Raw genomic sequence first — 20501 nt, 5'->3', positions numbered from 1 at the left:
TTCGTTTTGTTTTCTTTTCGACGTATTCCCCTTCTCCTCCGCATCTCTTCCGTTATCCTTTCCTATGATCATGTGTCTGGGTTTTTTTTCTGCCTCCCGAAATATCACGGTTTGCAGCTTCGTGCACGGAAGAACATTGCAAATCATTCTTTCGTTCAGTAACCTGTCAATGTCTAGTGGTCGGTCGGTATATCATTTCATCCGCCGTAGCTTCCAGGCACCTTCTTTTTACTTCTCTCCGGCGAAGCAGTGATTTATGGCCGCGCAGTACCTTGTAAAAAATTGTATCGCCGTCTGGTTGCAAGTTCACTCCCGCGCGCCGCTATGTTTCCAGCGGCCGCCGCCAGGAGACGGTCAGCCTTGTCTTGCGCTGCGGTAGGAGTCCTGACTCGTCTTGGCTTCCTCATCTCACCGAGCTCAGTCGTGCGCCAGACATCATGGAGGAAGGATGTCGTACCTTTGTGTTTGCGGAATGACCGACACGACTTGCCGCGTGAACAAAACTACAAGAAAACTTTTTGTCAAGGACGTTTTACTAGACTGAAGGACCGGACGTGTACACTCCTTAGATGTAGTGGACGAGGCTACGTGGGTGTTGACGGGCATTACTATAACGACTGTGATATACTTTAAAAGTCATTAGTTACTCTAGATTCATCTTTAAGCTTGACAATACTACATGAGTGACATTCACGGTGCAATACCCAATCGCTGTGACAAGTTGAGCTTACTGCCGACTAACTGACGAAACGCTGACGAAGGCAAGCTGTCTTATTCCTGACGACACGCCTGACGGTGACACGAGACACGCACGTGGTAGCGCGTTAATCATCTGTAGTAACTTGGCAGGTGCCCCTGATACCCCAAGGAGAGGAGGGACGCCGGGCCGTCTCACAGGTATCATCAGCAGCGTTCCGTCCAGCGGTGTCTCGAGGCCATGCAGGCGTGACGCGGGGTGCGTGCCTGAGGGCGAGGTGCTGTAAGATTAAGCATAAGTGAAGCGAGGGACGCAGCCATGATTGAAAAGACTGAAAAAAGTGACTCTGACTCGAGCAGCAGCAGTGGCAGCGGCAGCCACAGCCGCAGCCGCAGCCGCGGTGGCATGAGGGTGAACGTGATGTACCGTGGCAAGCTGTACCGCGTGCGGGGCGTCAAGGTGCTCGTGTCCGTCGTTACCGCCGTCATCCTCCTCCTTGTTGCCATCGTCAGCCTCGGCGTCTGGATGTTGGTCAGTGCCTACGCCGAGGAAAAGACCACGGCCTCCCTTGGCGACGCCAACGCCACGGCGCCATCGCCCGGCACAACCGCCGCCCACCACGAGTCCTCCACTCCCTTCACGATAGATTTCAATGCCCCGAGTGCCACCCTGGACGAGGCCTCCTTCCCGACGCTGGTCGTCAACACCCACGCCAGCGAGCGCACGCCCGCTGGCACACAGCTGCCCAGCAGTGAGACGCCGCCCGTCAGCGAGAGTCTTCCTAACGACGCCGTCGAAGTGAGTGAGGCCGTCGGCCACTTTCAGGGTTTGACGCCGCAGAAAAATATCACATCAACGTCCTCCCGCTCTCCTGGGCCTGACCCAATCTTGGGTATCTTCAACGGCGTGCCGGACTTGGCCGAGGAGGGCACGTCGTCTGTCGAGGCTCCGGTACCCCCGGTGGAGGACAGCTTCATCGAGTTCTCAGAGAACAGACCCGTCATCGCCCTCCCGCCGCCCCCAGACAGCGTCGACCCCGGCGGCGTCCCGGCGGCCTATGAGGTGAACACCTACCCGTGGGTGGAGCAAGGTCAGCCTGACGCCCCCCCGCGCTACCCTCTGCAGGGAGGCCTACCGGACAACATCCCAAGGGACATTGACCCCGTGCTGCTGGACATGGGGCTGCCCTTCCCCTACCCGCCATCCTTGGCCACCAGGGCACCCCTCCCTTACGCCACCTCGCCCCTCCCCAGGCGTCCCAGCCGCCCCCGTTACCGCGTGCCGGCGGCCACGCGTCGAGGACAACAGGTTTCTGAGCCCCACGAGGAGCACCACAACCCCGAGGCCCCGCCCCGCGGCGAGGAGCGCCAGGGTCACGAGGCAAACCGCCCTGCGTATACGGCAGCGCCCCGCTCCCCTGACGTGCCCTCCAGCCCCAGCAGGACACAGCCAGACACCTTCCCGCGGCCAGGCGGCCATAACTACCCTGACCTCGAAAAGTTTATCCACAGCGAAGGGAGTCACGTGCCCGCCGGCTTCACGCTGCCACCGGGAATGACTCTCCCTCCCGGATTGTCGATGCCAGTAGACGTTGCCTCAGCCGGAGATTTGATTGACCTAAGGGAGGCTGCTGAGGAACAGCTGAGATTCAGGGCCACGGGTCCTGGCAGCCTGAGGGAGGCTGCCGAGGAACACCTGAAGGTCATACCCATGGGTCCCAGCAGCTACCTGGAGGACATGATGTACTACTACAACAAACACGAAAGAAAGAGACCGCCTACACCTGCCCCTGCCCCCCCGCCGCCCACGAGAAGCAACACTCGCTACAGCCAGAGGAAGGGCCTGACGGCGGAGGAGACTGCTCAGGAATACTTGGGGCCTCCGGTTGTCGGCTACGGCGACAGTCCTTACAGGAAGCATCTCGGAGGCCGCCGCCCCACTGACCCCGCCTTCCAGTACTTCTGGGACATGTATGGCCACGACGGGTCACCCCCCGCCGAGCACGAAGACCGCGGCCCCGTGCCCGAGGAGACTGGCCGCGTGCCGGGGCGGGGCGCGCCGCCTCCAGGAAGCCGATCTCCTATGGGTGAGTATCGGCCACCGCCTCATGAACAACGCCAGCCACATACACCCGAGACTCGTTTTGGCCCTTCTCCTCCTGGGGCTCCCGCCCCTCAGCACCCCCAGCCCATGGTGCGGGGCGGACAGCCGCACCCCGTCAGGCCAGACGCCCAGAGACCCCCTGTCTCGCAGCCCGCTGAGCACCGCCCAACCCAACACCCCACCAAGCACCAGCACCATATTCATCGCCGCCCCATCCAGCACCACGTTCAGCACCACTCCCAGCACCCTCTCCAACACTCTCCTGACCGTCGGCTGTGGGTGGGTCCCGGTCCCCGCCAGTCAGAAGTGCCCAGCTCTAGTTTGTCGGGGGGCCCCAGCCCACGCCCGGGGCCCTCACCGCCGCCCAACCATCGGCCCTTCCTGGGTCCACTGTACGACATGTACGAGTATTCCAAGAAGTTGGCGACCACGCTGCTCAGCTTCCCGTCTGGCGGCGGCCGCCACAACAGCTCGAGGGAGGAGTATATGATGAACGAGAAGGAGATACTCGAAGACTACAACCGCGTCTTCCAAAACCCTAACACCACCAGCGCCGACGTGCTGCCCGACATGTTTGACGACAGGCCAAGCAGGAACGAGCGGGTCATGCTGCTCGACTCCAGCAAGCTGAACTCCCTCAGCCCCTTCGAGATGTCCCTCGTCACCTGGACCTTCCTCGACTTCTGGGAATTCCTCATCGAGCAGGTGGGCACGCTCTCGGAGGGGGACCTGGAGCTGCTGGAGCAAAAGCTAGATCGTCTGCGGGTCAAGAAGGACAGAGTCATGACCAGAAGCTTCATGACCGCTACCGTCAATCACCAAGTGGCTCAGGAGTCAGGCAGAAGCCTCAAAGACTCGGCTAGAACCATCGCCTTGGCGGAGGAGCTGCTCAAGTCAGTGGAGAAGGAGGAGGAGGAAAAGGAGGAAAAGAGGGAGAAGGAGGAGGAAAAATCAGTGGAGGGAGAGGAGACGGGACGCATGTGGGACCCGCTTGGGGTGTTCGAGTCCAACCAGAAGGTCAAGTTCATGGAGTTTGCCATCAAAGTGTTGTTCAGGTTCGGGCGTGTGTACCTGAAGAAGGCCTACGCGCTGGACTGCATGATGCTGCTCTTCTGCAAGGACCTCAACGCGGACTCCAAGAGGGCGGGGATGGACGGCACGGCGGCCAAGATAAAGAGGTGAACCAATGAACCTGTACAGCTCCTCCCTCCCTCACACACACACACACACACACACACACACACACACACACACACACACACACACACACACACACACACACGCAGACACACGACGCACAAACATAAACACTCGCCACACAGTACACCACACACACACGACCACGCTTCCCAAACACCAGGCGATGCTTGCAAATAGCTTTATCACGCACCATCGAGGTCACGTCTGCGCCTCGTATTGTCGCCCTCACGCGCCGCCCATCCCGAGGCAGCTGCTGAGGGCGGGGTGACCACTGACGTTGACTGAGCGCTACCCGGCGTGTCGCGAGTCGGTTCTGAGAGAGTTTACTTCGTGATGCTGCAGTGAAGGAGACGTTAGCTAAGAGAAGGAAAAAGAGGAGTGAGGGGTTAAGGCGGTAGGAGAGATATGGTGTTTGTTTAGCTTTACAATCTCTTTATTTATATCACTGTTTCATTCTCTTTCTCCTCATTTCTCCCTCGTTTCACACACAGTCGCTCATGAGGGAGTAAGAAAGAATGTGCTGTTGAAACTTTACTATCTCTCTCTCTTCATGTCAATATCTCTCTCTCATTCATTACACCTCTTGTTCCTCCTCTCATCCTCTGTCCTCTGCAAGTTCTCCCTCATCGCACACAGTCACCCATCACACTTAGTCACCGCCTCTTCACACGCAGCCACCCGTGTCATCACTCCAGCGTGCGTCGTTGCCTCAGTACTTATCCGTCATCGTTTTTACATTACTGTCGGCTTAGGTTGTAATGCTATTGTGCTTGAACCTTGTGTGTATGTACCTGAATGAGTGTTTGTGTATACCTGTTTGAGTGTGTGTGGGTGGGTGGGTGCGTGGGGGGGAAGGGATGGTAAGGTGTTTTTTTTTTTTTTTTTGTTTTTGTTTCAATAAGACCAGTGACCGCGAGAAATGATACACAAAAAAGTTTCCTCCGAAGTACTTCTCCCATAAAAATAATTGAAACCCCAACAGTCTCAATTGAACGTCACGTGTGTTGTGCAGGTTATAAGTATGATATCATATGTGTGTGCAAGTTTATTTTGTAGTGTGTGTATGTGTATGTGGGTGAGCACTTGTGGGTTACATTAGGCTTATAATGAGTGGGTATCGAAGTGAGTGGGTGGATGGGTACAATAAACGTAGGTGTCAGCCGTGGGTATCTTCGGTGTGTGGGTATGTGGTGGGTGGGGTATGAGGTTGAGTGGGTGGGTGGGTACTGTAGGCGTGGGTGTATGGGTATGTGGGTGGGTACTGGTTGGTTACTGTAGGTTCACAAAGGGTGGGTATGAGATTGAGTGGTTGGGTGGGTACTATAGGCGGGGCATCGACCATTCCTTGAGGTGGTGGGTTAAGGGGAGTCTACCTAAGCGGCAAGTCATCACCCGGGGGACACGTTCGCACCTGCCCCTCCCTTACCTGTTTGGCCTTACACCTGACCGTTAGCCCAGCACACAACATCCTCCTCCTCCTCCTCATCATCATCTTTTTTTTTTTTTTTTACCACAAAGGAGACGGCTCAAGGGCAACAAAAAGAGTGTAGAAAAAGAAAACGCTTCTCACCGCTCCTTTTCTTTGTCCCTTCCATTTTCTATATTTTTTTTCGCTAATTCATATGCTGCCTATCAACTTTATAAACATCTTTCGTTAATTAATACCCCCTCTGTGCCTTATCTTTTGGTTGGTGATTTAGGTTATTTCTTTCAGTGTTTAGCGTTTATTTCGTCTCTTCGCATCGTTGTTTTTCTTCTCTTTCGTCATTCGCTACAAGCCTTTGATCTCATTGTCAGAATCTTCACTTTTAATTTAAGACAGATTTTTTTTTTACAAACGAGACAACTCAAGGGCAAAAAAAAGGAAACAATAATAAAAAAAAGCCCGCTACTCGCTGCTCCTAAAAAAGAATCAAAAGAGGTGGCCGAAAGAGAGGTCAATTTCGTTTTGTCTCTTCCTACTTATCATCGTTTATCATTAGAGCTATTTCGGTTATTTCTTTTATTCCTTATTTCTTTTACTCACCGCTATATCTTCCTTCTACCTGAACTAAACGCTACCGCCTCATCAGTGTTCATTTTCTGTTACCTGCATTGTTCTTTGTATGGTTTTCCTTTTCCTTTTATCACGTCGTATCATAAATCTGACTCTCTTTCCTTTTCCTCGTCCCTTTATTTGTGTTCTTCGTGTTTTTCCTTTTTCTTGTCGCGTCATAAATCGTCCTCGTCCCTTTACTTGTGTTCTTCGTATTTTTATTTTTTTCGTATTATCTTCTTTCTCCCTACCGTTGACTCCCTCCCCCCTTCCTCGTCTCTCTACTTGTGTTCTTTGTGGTTCTTTTTTCCGTTTTCCGTTTTGTCACGTCTCACCATACCTTCGACTTCCTTCTTCTTTGCCCCTTTACTAATGTTCTTTGTACTTTTTATTTTTTTCGTATCATTTTCTTTCTCCCTACCGTTGACTCCCTCCTCCCTTCCTCGTCTCTCTACTTGTGTTCTTTGTGGTTCTTTTTTCCGTTTTCCGTTTTGTCACGTCTCACCATACCTTCGACTTCCTTCTTCTTTGCCCCTTTACTAATGTTCTTTGTACTTTTTCCATTTTCCGTTCATCACGTCGCACCATCATAACGTTGACTTCCTCCTCCCTTCCTGGTCCTCTGCCATGCCATCACGCACCCTCCGTCTCATCGTTGTGACCATCGCCCTCCAAGACAAATGCCTCCATCGTCTTTTGCTAATCATCGTCGGCCATTACACGGCAACTCCAGTCATACTTTTTTCATTTATTTTAATCTTTTTTTCTCTCTGAAACTGTCTTCGTATACCGTTAACGTTAATAGTCAGAATCACTTCCCTCTGATTTTTTTTTTTTTTTATACGTATGTAGGTACGAGATTATTTTTTTTTTCTCTCTCTCAACTTACTCTGCCTTTTCCTTCTCTTCTTTTCCTTATACCTTTTGAATCTTTCCTTCCTTCTCTATTTCAATCTCTGCATTCCTCCCCTCCCTCTTCCTTCCCTCCCTTGCCTTCCCTATCCTTCTCATCTCTTCTCTTTCCTTCCCTTCCATTTCTTTCCCATCCCTTCCTTTCCTTTCCTTCCTTTCCCTCCCCTTTCCTTCTCTTCCCTTCATTTCGTCCCTTCCCTTCTATTCCATTCAATTATATTCCATTCCGTTCCCCTCCCTTCACTTCCCTTCCTTTCCCTTCTTTTCCCCTCCCTTCATGTCCCGTCCCTTCCACTCCATTCCCATCACTTCCTTTCCTTTTCTTCCCTTCCCTTTCCTTTCCTTCTTTTCTCTTCTCTTCCCTCCCTTCCATTCCCTTCTATTCCATTCCATTCTATTGAATCTATTCCATTCAATTCCCCTCCCTTTCCTTCCCTGCCTTTCCCTTCCCTTTCCTTCTCTTCCCTTCCCTTCCCTTCCCTTCCCTTCCCCATTTTACCTCCTTCTTCCCTTCCCTCACCGCCCACCTCCCCCTACCGATCCTTATCAGCCCTACCTCCCCATGCTTCCCCCTCTCCTTCGCTGTACGCCCTCCTCCCATCCTCCCCTCTCACCCCTGCCTCCCTCCCCCTCACCTCCCCTGGCCGCCCGCCGTCGCCCTACATACTCAGGCTAGCGAAGGGCCTGAAGGAGTAAGCAGCGGTTTACCGACGAAGCGGAACAGTTACCCGTTACTGTCTGTGGCGGCGGAGGCGGCGAGGGAGGTGGGGGCGGCCGGAGTGGTGGTGGTGGTGGGGTGGTGATGGTGGTGAACGTATGGTGGTGGTGGTGGTGGTGGTAGTAATGGGGAAAGTATGTAATGGTCGTGGTGGTGGTGGTGGTGGTGGTGAAAAGGTATTACAAACATTCGATATTTGTACAATGACTTAAGAAGATGCAATCAACACGGAGGTTTATTGTTAGAAAGGACTCTCTCTCTCTCTCTCTCTCTCTCTCTCTCTCTCTCTCTCTCTCTCTCTCTCTCTCTCTCTCTCTCTCTCTCTCTCTCTCTCTCTCTCTCTCTCTCTCTCTCTCTCTCTCTCTCTCTCTCTCTCTCTCTCTCTCTCTCTCTCTCTCTCTCTTCTCTCTCTCTCTCTCTCTCTCTCTCTCTATTTTTCCTTTTCCTCTCGTCTCTCTGCTTTCTCTCCCTTACTCCTCTTTCTCTACAATCCTTCCCTCCGCCTTTACCTTCCATTTCACCCTCTCGTCTCTATAATCTCTTCTTTCCCTTCGCCTATCTTATCTTCCATCCTTCTCGTCTCTATCTTACATGCTACTACGTCTCTCTCACTCCCTCTCCCTATACTTCCTTCCCTCAGCCTCTCCTTCCTCTCCTTTCGTCTTTATCATTACCCTCTCCTCTCCCGTTCATCTCTCCATCATCTCCCCTCCCTCCTTCTCGCCTCTCTCATCTCCTTCCTTTTCGTCTTTCATTTCCTCCCCCCTTTTTTCTCTCTCCTCTCCCTCCCGTCACCAGTCCGTCACTTTCTCATGGTGGCGAAGCGGTAGATTGAGTCGCTGGGAACCCTTTGATGGCCTCACGTTCCTCCAAATGGCTCGGGAAAGGTGGTATCAGTTGCAATCATGACTGGGGAGATAGCAGGGTTTTTTGTACCTTATTCCTCTTCTTCTTCTTCTTCTTCTTCTTCTTCTTCTTCTTCTGTTTTCATCATCCTGGGATTTAAATTGTCTGTATTCTACTTTCTACTCTGATATTTCTCTCAAGTCTAAAAAGTAGTATCAAATCATTTACATCTATATAGAAACACTTAATACACACACTTCTACCTATTCCCTCACAAAATCTTAGCATTGCACGAGAGATAACATGAACGAGAAGCTTTTAAGAACCACAAAGTAAACCATGTAAGAGATATCAATACATTCAAGTCCTATCAAGTGAAGGGAAGGAGGATTTATAAGAGCAATGAGGCAGATCAGTCCTACCTTAAAATACGAACCTTTAGTCAGAATGGCGCTAAGTTCTGTAGACATAGCGGTTTGGAGGCAGATGGCATACGCGAGCGTGTTATTATCTTTTTTTACGTTTGTTTACCCTTCCTACCTTCTGTCTGTCATGCTGTGGGTTCATGCTGATTATATTTCGGCCTCTTCTTTTTGCTGTGTTTTTGCTATGTGTGTGTTTTTCCCCTCTGCGCCTCCTGCCGTTGTGTAGTGGAGTGTCGTGCGCGGCCAAGATGTTCAGTTAGAGTGGCGTTCGTCTTTCCTGCTGCCTTCCTTTGCTGTTTGATTTAGTTGTTGTTGTTTTTCTTTCGTCTTGATTATATGCCATTCTCTGTCTCCTTGATTCTTTGTTCCCGCTGTTCGCCTTTCCTGCCTTCTCTCACGTTGTGGTTTCATGTTTTGTTTCATCTTTTCTCGCTTTATTTTTCTCTTTCTTGTTTGCTGTATGTCTTTCTCTGTCTCCTTCCTTCTTTTCGTCATGTACTCGTGTTATTCTCTGTCTCCTTGATTCTTTGTTCCCGCTGTTCGCCTTTCCTGCCTTCTCTCACGTTGTGGTTTCATGTTTTGTTTCATCTTTTCTCGCTTTATTTTTCTCTTTCTTGTTTGCTGTAGGTCTTTCTCTGTCTCCTTCCTTCTTTTCGTCATGTACTCGTGTTTTTTTTTTCTTTATCCTCTCTCATCTTCATCTATTCATCTTTTTTTCTTAATTAACTCACTAAAGTTCTCTGCCTCCTTCCTCCGATGATGTCTTGGTGTTGGTTCATTATATTTGCTTGCATTATTTTATTTACCTTCATGCTCCCTTAATTTTCCCAAGGCATTCTTTCCTCTGTTTACCTTGTTTTTCCGCGTTTATCTCCGCGAAATTCTCCCGCGTTGAGACACCTGCATTTATATTCCTTTCATACCTTCCTATTTTGCTACGTGCCTTTTTTTTTTATTCTTCCTATTTATTTTCCCATCAAACTCTCTTCATCCTCTCGTGCTGGTAAACTGACACCTGCATCTACATTCCTTTCATACCTTCCTGTTTTGCTACGTGACTTTTGTTGTTTTTTCCTATTTATTTTCCCACCAAACTCTCTTCATCCTCTCGTTCTGGTAAACTGATCTCTTTATTTGCATTTCTTTGACTTCCTTCTTGCCTTTTATCACACGTACTCAATATTATCTATCTAGTCTCGTGTTCATCTATTTCTTTCTCCTTTTGGTTCCATGACTCGTTATTTTCATCTGTATTTGCTTAGTTTATTCCTTCCTTTTTGTTTTCATAAGGATTTTTTCTCTGTGGTTTACGTCCTAATCAAACAGTTCTTTCTTTTCTTCCTTTCGTCTTCCTGAGTCTATTTTCAGCGGCCCTTTTATCACACTGACTCTCTTTCTCTCCAGACTCATTCAATTATATGTATTTCTTGTTTCCTCGGCATTATCAGACTGACTATTCTTAACTCTTTCATACTCCTTTTCATTTCCAGCGAGTCTTGTTCTCTCTGTCTTGTTTCCTATTCAGCCATTCCTTTCTTCCGGTTCAGCTTTCTACTCAACTGTTTCCTCCACTTCCGCTGCGTCGCACACTTGTAAAGATCGCTCAAGGTCGTCAGTGAGGTTCCATTACACAGCCGAGGGGGAGAGAGGCAGGCAGGAAGGGAGGGAGGGAGGGAGGCAGCACGCGCCCTCAGCTCTCCCTCCTTCGGCAGGTGGCTAGCGGGTGTGGCGGCGGAGGTGGCGGGGGTGGAGGGAGGAAGTGGGAGGCGGTCTAGAGGATTATTACCTCCACTCGTCTGGCCAATACTAGATCGACCTGTAGGCAACGTAAAGCTACCTGTGGGAAATATCAGGTAGCACTGTGCCTATATCTATTAATAAACACGTAAAATTGGCAGGCAGTTAAAAAAATACCCGTTAGATGATAGTTAGGTAATAGAATAGATTAAGTGTTTTGAAGCTGGTAAAAGTAAAATGAATACAGATAGATAGATAAAGATAAAAAAAAGGAAAAAGGAGAGAAAAAGAAATAGCAAGAGAGTAAAGAAAATATGAAGGGCCAAAACATATTGATTGAGAGAGCTTAACAAAACAAAATGTGGTTATATCAGAAGAATAGCAATCATCGTAGACGAAAATTAAGGTATAAAAGAAAATTACAAGACAGAGCGTTGTCCAAACTAATGGAAACTGAAGTCTGGACATAACAGAAAACGAGGTGGTGCTGAAATAAGACGAAATGTTGCAGGGCTAACCACAGAAATTATCACGGAAAATATAATGTTCAGAAAATAGCTTGATATCACAAAATAGTAAGAAGAAAAGAAAGAAAACGCGGAGAGCACAACAATATGAATTCACTGCATCAGTCTTTTCGTACTTTGCAAATGACAACGAAAAGAATAACAAAATACCATGAACACAGTAAACGGAATGATCACTAAATACGGCAAAGCATGAAATCACAAAATAATAAAAAATGAAACGTATTTACAAAGTGAGAGAAGAAGTATAACAAAGAACTCGCTGCATCCAAGAACCCTTCCATACACTGCAAAACATAACGAGAAAAAAAAAAAAACATATCGAATCATTCACTTGCAATTCCCAGACGAAGCAAGAAGCGCCAATAAGTAAATCAAATGTTACTGCAAACTATGAAGCGTTGCAGCGTATCATTAGAAGCATTGCAGGGAGGAAGAGAAGGGAAAGAATGAGGAAACAGGAATGATAAACAAGGAGGAAAGTAGGAAGGAAAACAGGAAATAATTGACCCCTCTGCCTTACAGTTAGGAGAGTGTTACGGTGTGAATTATAAAACAACATTAGAGACAGGAACAGCAAGCAAACCGGGAGGGAAGGAAGGAAGTAGAAGTAACATATGCAGGGAGGAAGGGAGGAAGTAAACAAATTTGCAACCTTTGCCGTGCAGTTACAAAAGGATTATGGAGTGAATCATAACCATTACAAACACCATTACCAGAAGGACCAGACGGCAGAGGGACGAAGAGGAGAGGAGTAAAAACAACATATACTAGAGTGAGGAAAGGGAGAAAGAAGGAAGGAAGCAGGTTAGCCTCCTTTATCTTACTGTTATATGACCTGAAAGAGAAAAAACATGCAAAGGAAGGATGTGGAAAGGAAAGAAGTAAGAAAATCATATACTAGAAGAAAGAAAGGAGGAAAATTGGCCCACTTTACTTGACAGTTAGAAAAGGACTAGAAAAAAATGGGAAGCGAGGAGGGAGAGAGGAAGGAAAGGTGTAAGAACAACATATATAATTCTAGAAGGAAGGAAGGAAGGAAGGAAGGAAAAGAATTAGCCCCAATTACCTTACTGTTATATTACTAAAAGGAGGAAAATGCAAAGGAGGGAGGGAGAAAGGAAGATATAGCTACTAGAAGGGAAGAAGAAAGAGAGGAAGGAAGGAATGAAGGAAAAGAATTAGCCTCATATCCCTTACTGTTCTATTACTAAAGGGAGAAAAATGCAAGAGAGGGAGGGAGAAAGGAACACATAGCTACTAGAAGGGAAGAAGGAAGAGAGGTAGGAAGGAAGGAAGGAAAGGAAATAGCCCCAATTACCTTACTGTTATATTACTAAAGGGAGAAAAATGCAAGGGAGGGCGGGAGAAAGGAACACATAGCTACTTGAAGGGAAGAAGGAAGAGAGGAAGGAAGGAATGAAGGAAAAGAATTAGCCTCATATCCCTTACTGTTCTATTACTAAAGGGAGAAAAATGCAAAGGAGGGAGGGAGAAAGGAACACATAGCTACTTGAAGGGAAGAAGGAAGAGAGGAAGGAAGGAAGGAAGTAGGGAAGGAAGGAAAAGAAACAGCCTCATTTACCTTACTGATAATCCCTATCCCGTAAGTCCTTCCGTCACCTGCTACCGCCGCCGCCACCACCTGTCCGCTTACCTGTCTGCCCCTTCACTTAAGGATCCAAAGCCAGACTCTTGGGTTTCCACTTCCGTTACCGTGGAATGAGGAAGAATTTAAAGCACGCGCACATGTGTTTTTTTTTTTATTCTTTTTGGTTACTTTTTTATGTGTGTGTGTGACTGTGTGTGTTGTTAAGTATTGTCAAAGGGAATGAGAGAACAAGGAAAAATGATAAAAGGAGGAGGAAGAGGAAGAGAAAGAGGAGGAGGAGGAATAGTGGGAGGGGCAAACGGAGGAAAGACAGTCATGAGAAGTAGAGGAAATAAACGAGTAGAAGGAAGAGGAAGGAAATGACAAAAAGGAGGAGGAGGAGGAGGAGAAGGAAATGGCTATGCAAAAGGAGATAAAATAGAAACAGAAGAGGAGGTGGAGGAGAAGGTGAAATCAGAAGAAAAAGGCAAAAGAAACAAAAGAAAAAGGAGGTATAGAGGAAATGGCAAAGCAAAACAGAATAACATAGAACCAGTAGGAAGAGGAGGAGGAAAAAGCAGTTGAAGAAAAGAAAGCAGAAGGAGACGGAGGAAGGAGGAGGAGGAGGAGGAGGAAAAAGAAGTAGAAGAAAAGAAAGCAGAAGGAGATGGAGGAAGGAGGAGGAGGAGGAGGAAAAAGAAGTAAAAGAAAAGAAAGCAGAAGGAGATGGAGGAAGGAGGAGGAGGAGGAGGAGCAGATGATGATACAGAGCAGACAATTCCGCGTTATTTGGCAAGCATTGGGGCGTGTAATGAGCTCCCCGTCTCCGCTTCGTCCCGGCCGAGGCATTACCCCGAGCCTCCGCCGCGTGGGGAGGGATTAGCTTCCGACATTCCTCCATTCATTCATTCCTCCAGCCAAGGCCGTGTGTGTGTGTGTGTGTGTGTGTGTGTAAAATTTGACTTGTTAACGAGTGTGCAGTAAACATATATATTCTTTTACCTTTAACCCAACATAATCATTACTAGAAAAGGTTTAATACGTAAATAATGATAAATAAACAAATAAATAAATAGAAAATCAAATACCTAACGTACAAACGCACTAACTAAGCTGACTAACCAACCAAGTAACTAACCGAAGAAAGAAAGAAAGAAGGAAAGAAAAGAAAGAGATAAACAAAGAATAGTAACAGTACAAAGTCCCCCAAAGCATCAAGAGGCCATTCACTTGAACACAAAAATAAGACCTCACCTGTAATTAGTTTCTTATGTAGCGAATCAACTTCAAGTGCAACAGGTAAAGTGACCCACCTTGTAGGCATCGCTTCAGGAGGGATACCGTTGCTCTTCCTCCTCCTCCTCCTCCTCCTCCTCCTCCTTCTCCGCCCCCTCCTCCTCCTCTTCCCTCGGGTGAAGGTTACGGTCAACGGTTTTCTTACCTACGGGGAAGGGTAAGAGAAGGGTAACCTAGTGTGTGAGGGAGGGAGGGAGGAAGGAAGGAAAGGAGGGAGGGAGGAAAGGAAGGAGGGAGCGAGTGATATTAGGGAAGACAAGTGGAAAGAAGGTATATGTATGGACGGAAGAAGAAAATGTGAATGGAATATATTAGGAAGGAATGGGAGGAGAGAAGAGACGAGAAGGGAGATGAAGAAGGAAGATAAGGAAGAAAGGAATGTGGAGAGAAGAGAAGAGAAGGGAGAGTATAAAGAGGGAGATAAGAAAGGAAGGAAGGAATATGAAGGAAAGAGAAGAGAAGGGGAATTGAGAAGATCTGAGAAAAGGGAGATACGGAAGAAATGAGAGAGAAAGAGAACAATATGAGACACAGAGAACGATTGAGAGGAGGAAAACATTGAAAAGAAGAGATAAGAGAATAGAATAGAAAGATTTAAAGACGGAGAGAGAAAAAAGAAAAGAGAGCATTGTAGAGGACATAATACCAACAACAAGGTACCGTACGGAAATCCAGACGCAAGCAACAAAAACAAAGGAAGAACAGTTCGTAGCCCAAGATCGTCCCTGCTCACCTAGTCCACCAGCTGCCTCCCTTGTTAGCCTGTCTCTTCTTCCGTCTGGTTTTTGTTCCATATCCTCCCTTCCTTTCTTGTTTTCTCCTTTCTGTTCTCCATCTGTCTCTCTCTTCCTCTTCCTTTTACAGTTACCGTCCTCCACTTTTTGTTTCTCATCTTTCTTACTCGTTTCCATGTTTGTCTCTTCCTCATTCATTCCCTTTCTCTTTCTCTCTCTTCTCATATCATCCCATTCTTTCTTCCTCTTTCTGATATCCTTCGTTTCCTCCCTCTTCTCTTCTTCATTTATCCCTTCTTCTCTTTCTAAATCTTGCTCTTCTTAACCTATCATTCTCCTTTTGTCCTGTTTTCTTCTTCCCTATATTTATTCTTACTTCCTATGTTCTCTTATTCATTCTTCTTAGTTCATTGTGTTCTTCCTTCCTTCCTTCCTTCTTTCATTCCTCCTGCATTTTTCTTACCTTATTCTCCTTTCGTCTCTCACCCCTTTCCTTTGTTACTCCATTTATACCTTAACTCCCTCCTTCCCTCCTCCTCCCTTCTTCTCCTTCCTCTTCCCTCCCTCCCTCCCTCCCTCACCTCCCCGCGGTCATAACTGTAACAATCGTCTTCTACTTGTCCCAGGGCTCCGACACACACACACACACACACACACACACACACACACACACACACACACACACACACACACACACACACACACACACACACACACACACAAAACACACGCACACGTAACCGATACATTTAATTGATTGGAACGTTTAATGAGCTTGAACGTTCACACACACACACACACACACACGCCTATTACGGTACCGCCCTCATTATGGTCATACTAATTATCTTGTTTGTTTCCTCGTTAGCGTTTACTGATCATTAAACTACCACCACCACCACCACCGCAACCACAACCTTTTCTCCTCCCCCTTCCTCTCTTCCACCTTTCTTATATACTCCTTCCTCTCCCTCAATCTCCTCCCTTTACTCTTCTTTCTTCCTTCCATTCCTCCTTTCTTTCCTCCTTTCTTTCCTCTTCCTCCCCCCCCCCCCCATTTTTCGCATATCCCTCCTCTTTCTTCCTATTCCTTCTTCCATCACTTTTTACTCTTATCTTCCTATCTTCCTCCCATTTCTTTCCTTCTCTCCTTCCCATATCCACCATTCCGTCCACTACCATTTCCTCTTCCTGTCACTCCTTCCCTTCTCTCTCTTTCTCTCTTTTCCATACTCACCGTATCATCCATTCTCTTCTTCCTTCTTCCTCCGACTCCTTTTTTCTCTTATCTCTCTCCAATATTCACCATTCCATCTGCTCTCATCTTTTTTCCCTCCTCCTTCCTCTCCTTCCTTTCTCTTCTCTCCTTCCTTCTCCTTCCCTCACTAACCGTTCCGTTTACTCTCATCTTCCTTCCCTCTTCCTTTCCTTCTCTTCTCCCCTTCTCACAGTCACCCTTCCGTCCTTTCCTCGCCTCCCATTAGCGGCGAGAGTCACTTAACTGTTAATTTTGGGGCGAGTAAAACTGAGTGAGACAGATGCGCGAGCACACCTGAGCCGGAAACAGGTATGAAGGGGATACGCCTTGGCCGGGCCCTTACTTCGTGCTAGTGTTTTTTTTTATATTTTTATCAAGGACCACGTACTGCCTAAACCTGTACCTATTAGTAGTTGTATTAGAGGTTGTAATGAGAGGTGTGGGTGAGGGAGTGCATAGGGGGGGGGGGGGGAGGTTGAGGGAAAGGGTGATGGCTGATGGTGATTGTGATAGGGTTTTGTTTTATTGTTGTGGTTGTATTCTTTATTATATATATTTTTTTAAGTTCCTCTGCAATTTTCGTTTTCATCTTCTTCTGGATTTTATTCTCTTTATTTTAATGGCTACGTATATTCGAGTTATTCATATGTTATCTACTTGTTATTTACTTGTTATTTACTAGTTATTTAGTCCTGACATTTACTTTAGTGTTTACGTTACTATTGGCAATACTGACTCCTCCCTTCTTCCTTGCAGCGTGGGCCTGAAGGTGCTGACGGAGAAGGACGCCCGCCAGATGGACACCATGGGAGAGATCTGGCGCGCCCTCACAAACTGGCAGACCCTTCAGTGCGAGATCATGTTCCCCAGGTGAGTGTTGGGGGGGAGGGGGACGCTGGGGTAGGGGGAGGGTGAAGGGGGAGTCAGGGGAAGGGAGAGGGTGAAGGGGGAGGCAAGGGTAGTGGGAGGAAGAAGTGGGAGGCTGGGGTAGAAGGGAGGATGGAGGGGGAGGCTGGGGTACTAGTGGGGTAGGGGGAGGCAGGGGAAGGGAGAGGATGAAGGGGGAGGCTGGGATAGGGGGGAGGGGGAAGAGGGACACAGGGGTAGGGTGTGAGTGTTCTTCTACCTCGCTGTTTGTTTTAATGGTGTAAGTTAGTAGGTTCTTGTAGATAAGTTAATTTAATGCTATTCTTGAGTTCTTAATGCAGCTTCCTTGTGTTATTGTGTTCTGAAGGTCTTAGCTCCTAATGATTTTTTTTTTTTTTTTATGTTCCTAAGACCTCAATGCATGCAGACTCCTCATGTTCATAGTCCTTTAAAGTCAGAATTCCTAATGTTCGTATGTTCACCTTTATGTAGAATTCTCATGTTCATTGGTCTTCAAGGTCTTAATTCCTAATATTATGTTTTTTAGATCTCAGTGCACACATACTCCTTTTGTTCATATATCCTAAGGTTTTTATTGCTAATGTTCATATGTTCTTTAAAAATCTCAAAACAGCCTCCTTGTAACCATATATTCCCTAGGTCTAACTTCTAATGCTCATATGCCCTTAAAATCTCATGTTCATAGGTCCTTTATAAGTCTTGACTCCTAATGCTCATATGCTCTTAGATCTCAATGTATACTCCTTTGGTTCATAGGTCCTAAGATTTCCATTTCGTTACTTTTGTCAACGGTGGATTCAGAACAGACCAAATAATGGGAAAAACAAACCCCACTTAAAATCAGAATTCCTTGTCCAAAAATGAGCAACCCTACTCCCTATGTTCTGTTGGTCCCTATGTTCTTGATATGGTTGTGGTTATCAGGTGTCTGTGTCTTCCTATCCTAACACCTCTCCTCCCCGCAGGTGTGACGGCCCCAGGGCTCTGGAGATTGTCAACGACGTGGCTGTGGGCGCCCGCCGCAAGTAGACCCCCTCAAGGTTACTTCGCCCTGTGTTGTAGTACCTTTGTATCCTCCTTCGCCCCCCCTCCCCCTCCCCCCTCCCCCCTCCTCCTCCACAACATCGCTAGGAGAAACTCAGCAGGAAGCCCCGTCAGAAAGCCCCTCCCTCCTCCTCCTCCTGAACATGTGCACTCTTCCTCCTTTTCCTCCTGCGAGCACACATACTCCTTCCTCCTACTCCTTCTTCTCTGCACCGTCAGGAGGAACATTGCTAAAAAAAACACAAGAACCCCTCCCTCTCCTCCCTCCCTCCCTCCCGAAGACTTGACCAGACGGAGAGGCTGAAGAAGGAAAAAAATATCAGAAGCTACACACCAAGGCAGATTACGCTATTCCCCGACCCTCCCGCCCTCTTGATCGCATTCCCTACGATAGACTAAAAAAAAAAATAGTTTTATATAGTTTGTTTTCACTTAACTTCGCATGACTCAAAGGGGCGATGTAAGCCTGAAAACCACGTACTAGGCAATACTCTTCTTCTTATCGTTGCCGTTACGTGAATATCGAGAGTTTAGTAAGTGTCTGTATGTTCTTATTAGTATTCTCTTGTTGTTTATACGATTCATGGCGGGTTAGGCGGCTGTAGTAATCCTCTAATTCATTAACACTTATCTCCCTACTACGGAATCCTCTTACGTGAACTGCTACTCTTGAGATGAGGTATAGTTAGGTCACTCCCTCATTAGTATGTATATTCGTAAGTCTTTCTTTAGTCGGAGCAGCGGCGGGGAGCACTTCTTTGGCGGCACCCACACGCTAACACTCACCCAAGGAACTGAGTAAATAATAACACTAACAAGATTAATAACGGTAATAATGTGCATCGCTTCGGGATTCACCTTTATTTACACTCAAACTCATATTCCCCAAGTAAACAAAAGCATAACGGTCACAAGACTTCAACAAACGCCTCTATCACCATTCGTCTCTGGCTTTGTGATCCCGTTGCAAAGCCTTCACTAACGCTTCAGTCACTCACAAGACGAGCTCTGAACCCATGCAGCGAGAAACCCAAAGAGGTAATCAAGGCGGGTCACTGCTCACTACCACTACTGCCTCTGTTCTTGCTTCTTCTGCTGCTGCTGCTACCTAGAACCAGTGACAAGTTTAACACATATATTAAACATTGTCCTGAGGAAGCAGTTAGCGGCATATTCTTAGCCTCAATGGAGCGTCGTTCTCGGTATTGATATCACGGGGAGGCGATGTTAGTAATCTCATTGTTAAAGTTGAGTTATATGCGTGATAACCGTGACTCCTGTTCTCCAAGTTGCTCCGTTTATACTCTACGGAGCGGCGTTTCCAGTTTTCATATCCTGGAGACGACAAACGTGTTATCAGCTAACTCAATCCTACAGTCGGTGAGCTAAACGTGACTAATCTGAGTCAGCGTTTAATTCTTGAGGTGAATCGAACTTCAGCAAGTCAGGAAGTCAGACAAGAACATCGTGAGTCAGTCAAGCATGTTAAGAGTCAAACGTTATTATCATGAGGCAAGAAAAGGAGATGAAGAGTCCAAAGGTATTTTCGTATTCTCTCCCCAAGTCGTAAAAAGAAGCGTTGTGATCGTGATTCATGTCCCGTTTTAACACCCCTGCGTCTTCAGTCTTGGGCACCGTTGCCAGATTATCGTACTCAGAGCATAGTATTTACCGGTTTCTGACGCCTAACTATTGCCAAGAAACATCAGGAATTAACTATTTGAACGATAATTATAAGTGAATCTCCTTATTGGGGTCCACGAGACAGTTTTTGGGTCAGAAGTCGGTAAATATAAGAGGCTGAGTAAGATAATCTGGCCACGTTGGTCTTGGGCCGAATCTATCTTGGTGTGAGTCAGTCTTTGGTGAGTCAGTCTTGGTGTGGGTCTAGCTTCGTGTGGGCCGCCTTCAGTAGTGTCCCTCGCCGCCTCCTGCTGCCGGTGCGCCTCGACGGTCATCCCGCCACAAAACCTTTACTCAACTCTGTACAAATGGCCGAATGTGAGACTTAGACGGCGCTGGAGACTTCGAGGCCAGCCAGGGGCGAGGACCAGACCTTTGAGACCACTCCTGTGACCACTGTAGAAATGTGAACACCTCCCTCCACCCCTCCAATCCTTCCTCCCTCCATCCCCCCATCCCCTGCCATCCCCTTCCCCCAGACGCCTCACTGCGGACACGGACGAGTGTGTGTTGTCGCCAGCCAACAGTTTATTTATTTCTCTGGAAAGTATTTATTTGACCGTAGATGAACTGTAGATTGTTGTAGTTGTTGTTGTTGTTGTTATTGTCATAGTTGTCCCTTGTTGTTAACTGTATTGTTGATAATAAAAATGTTTTCTATGGAACTTGGATTGCTCACCTAATGATTTGTGTATGTGGGAGTAGTAGTAGTAGTAGTAGTAGTAATAGTAGTAGTAGTAGTAGTAGTATCAAAGTGCAGTATTCTTGGGCTCTGCTACATTCTCCACTATTGAAGGTAAGATTCAT

The 20501-nt window shown here is 47.2% G+C and overlaps 1 protein-coding gene across 1 annotated transcript; it reads left to right on the top strand.

Annotated features, from left to right (window-relative positions):
- The first annotated feature begins 287 nt into the window (after positions 1–287).
- Positions 288–20359, top strand: LOC127000373 (nascent polypeptide-associated complex subunit alpha, muscle-specific form-like). Its single transcript, XM_050864039.1, has 3 exons — positions 288–3978; positions 16836–16949; positions 17933–20359. Exons 1-3 carry the CDS (start codon positions 1016–1018, stop codon positions 17994–17996), a joined length of 3141 nt encoding a protein of 1046 aa, XP_050719996.1. The 5' UTR covers positions 288–1015; the 3' UTR covers positions 17997–20359.
- The last annotated feature ends 142 nt before the right edge of the window (positions 20360–20501 follow it).

The sequence above is a fragment of the Eriocheir sinensis genome, chromosome 18 (assembly GCF_024679095.1).
Source record: "Eriocheir sinensis breed Jianghai 21 chromosome 18, ASM2467909v1, whole genome shotgun sequence".
Classification (NCBI taxonomy): Eukaryota; Metazoa; Arthropoda; class Malacostraca; order Decapoda; family Varunidae; genus Eriocheir; species Eriocheir sinensis.
Note: the sequence above shows the minus strand (reverse complement) of the source record. Positions and strands in the feature narration are given on the sequence as shown.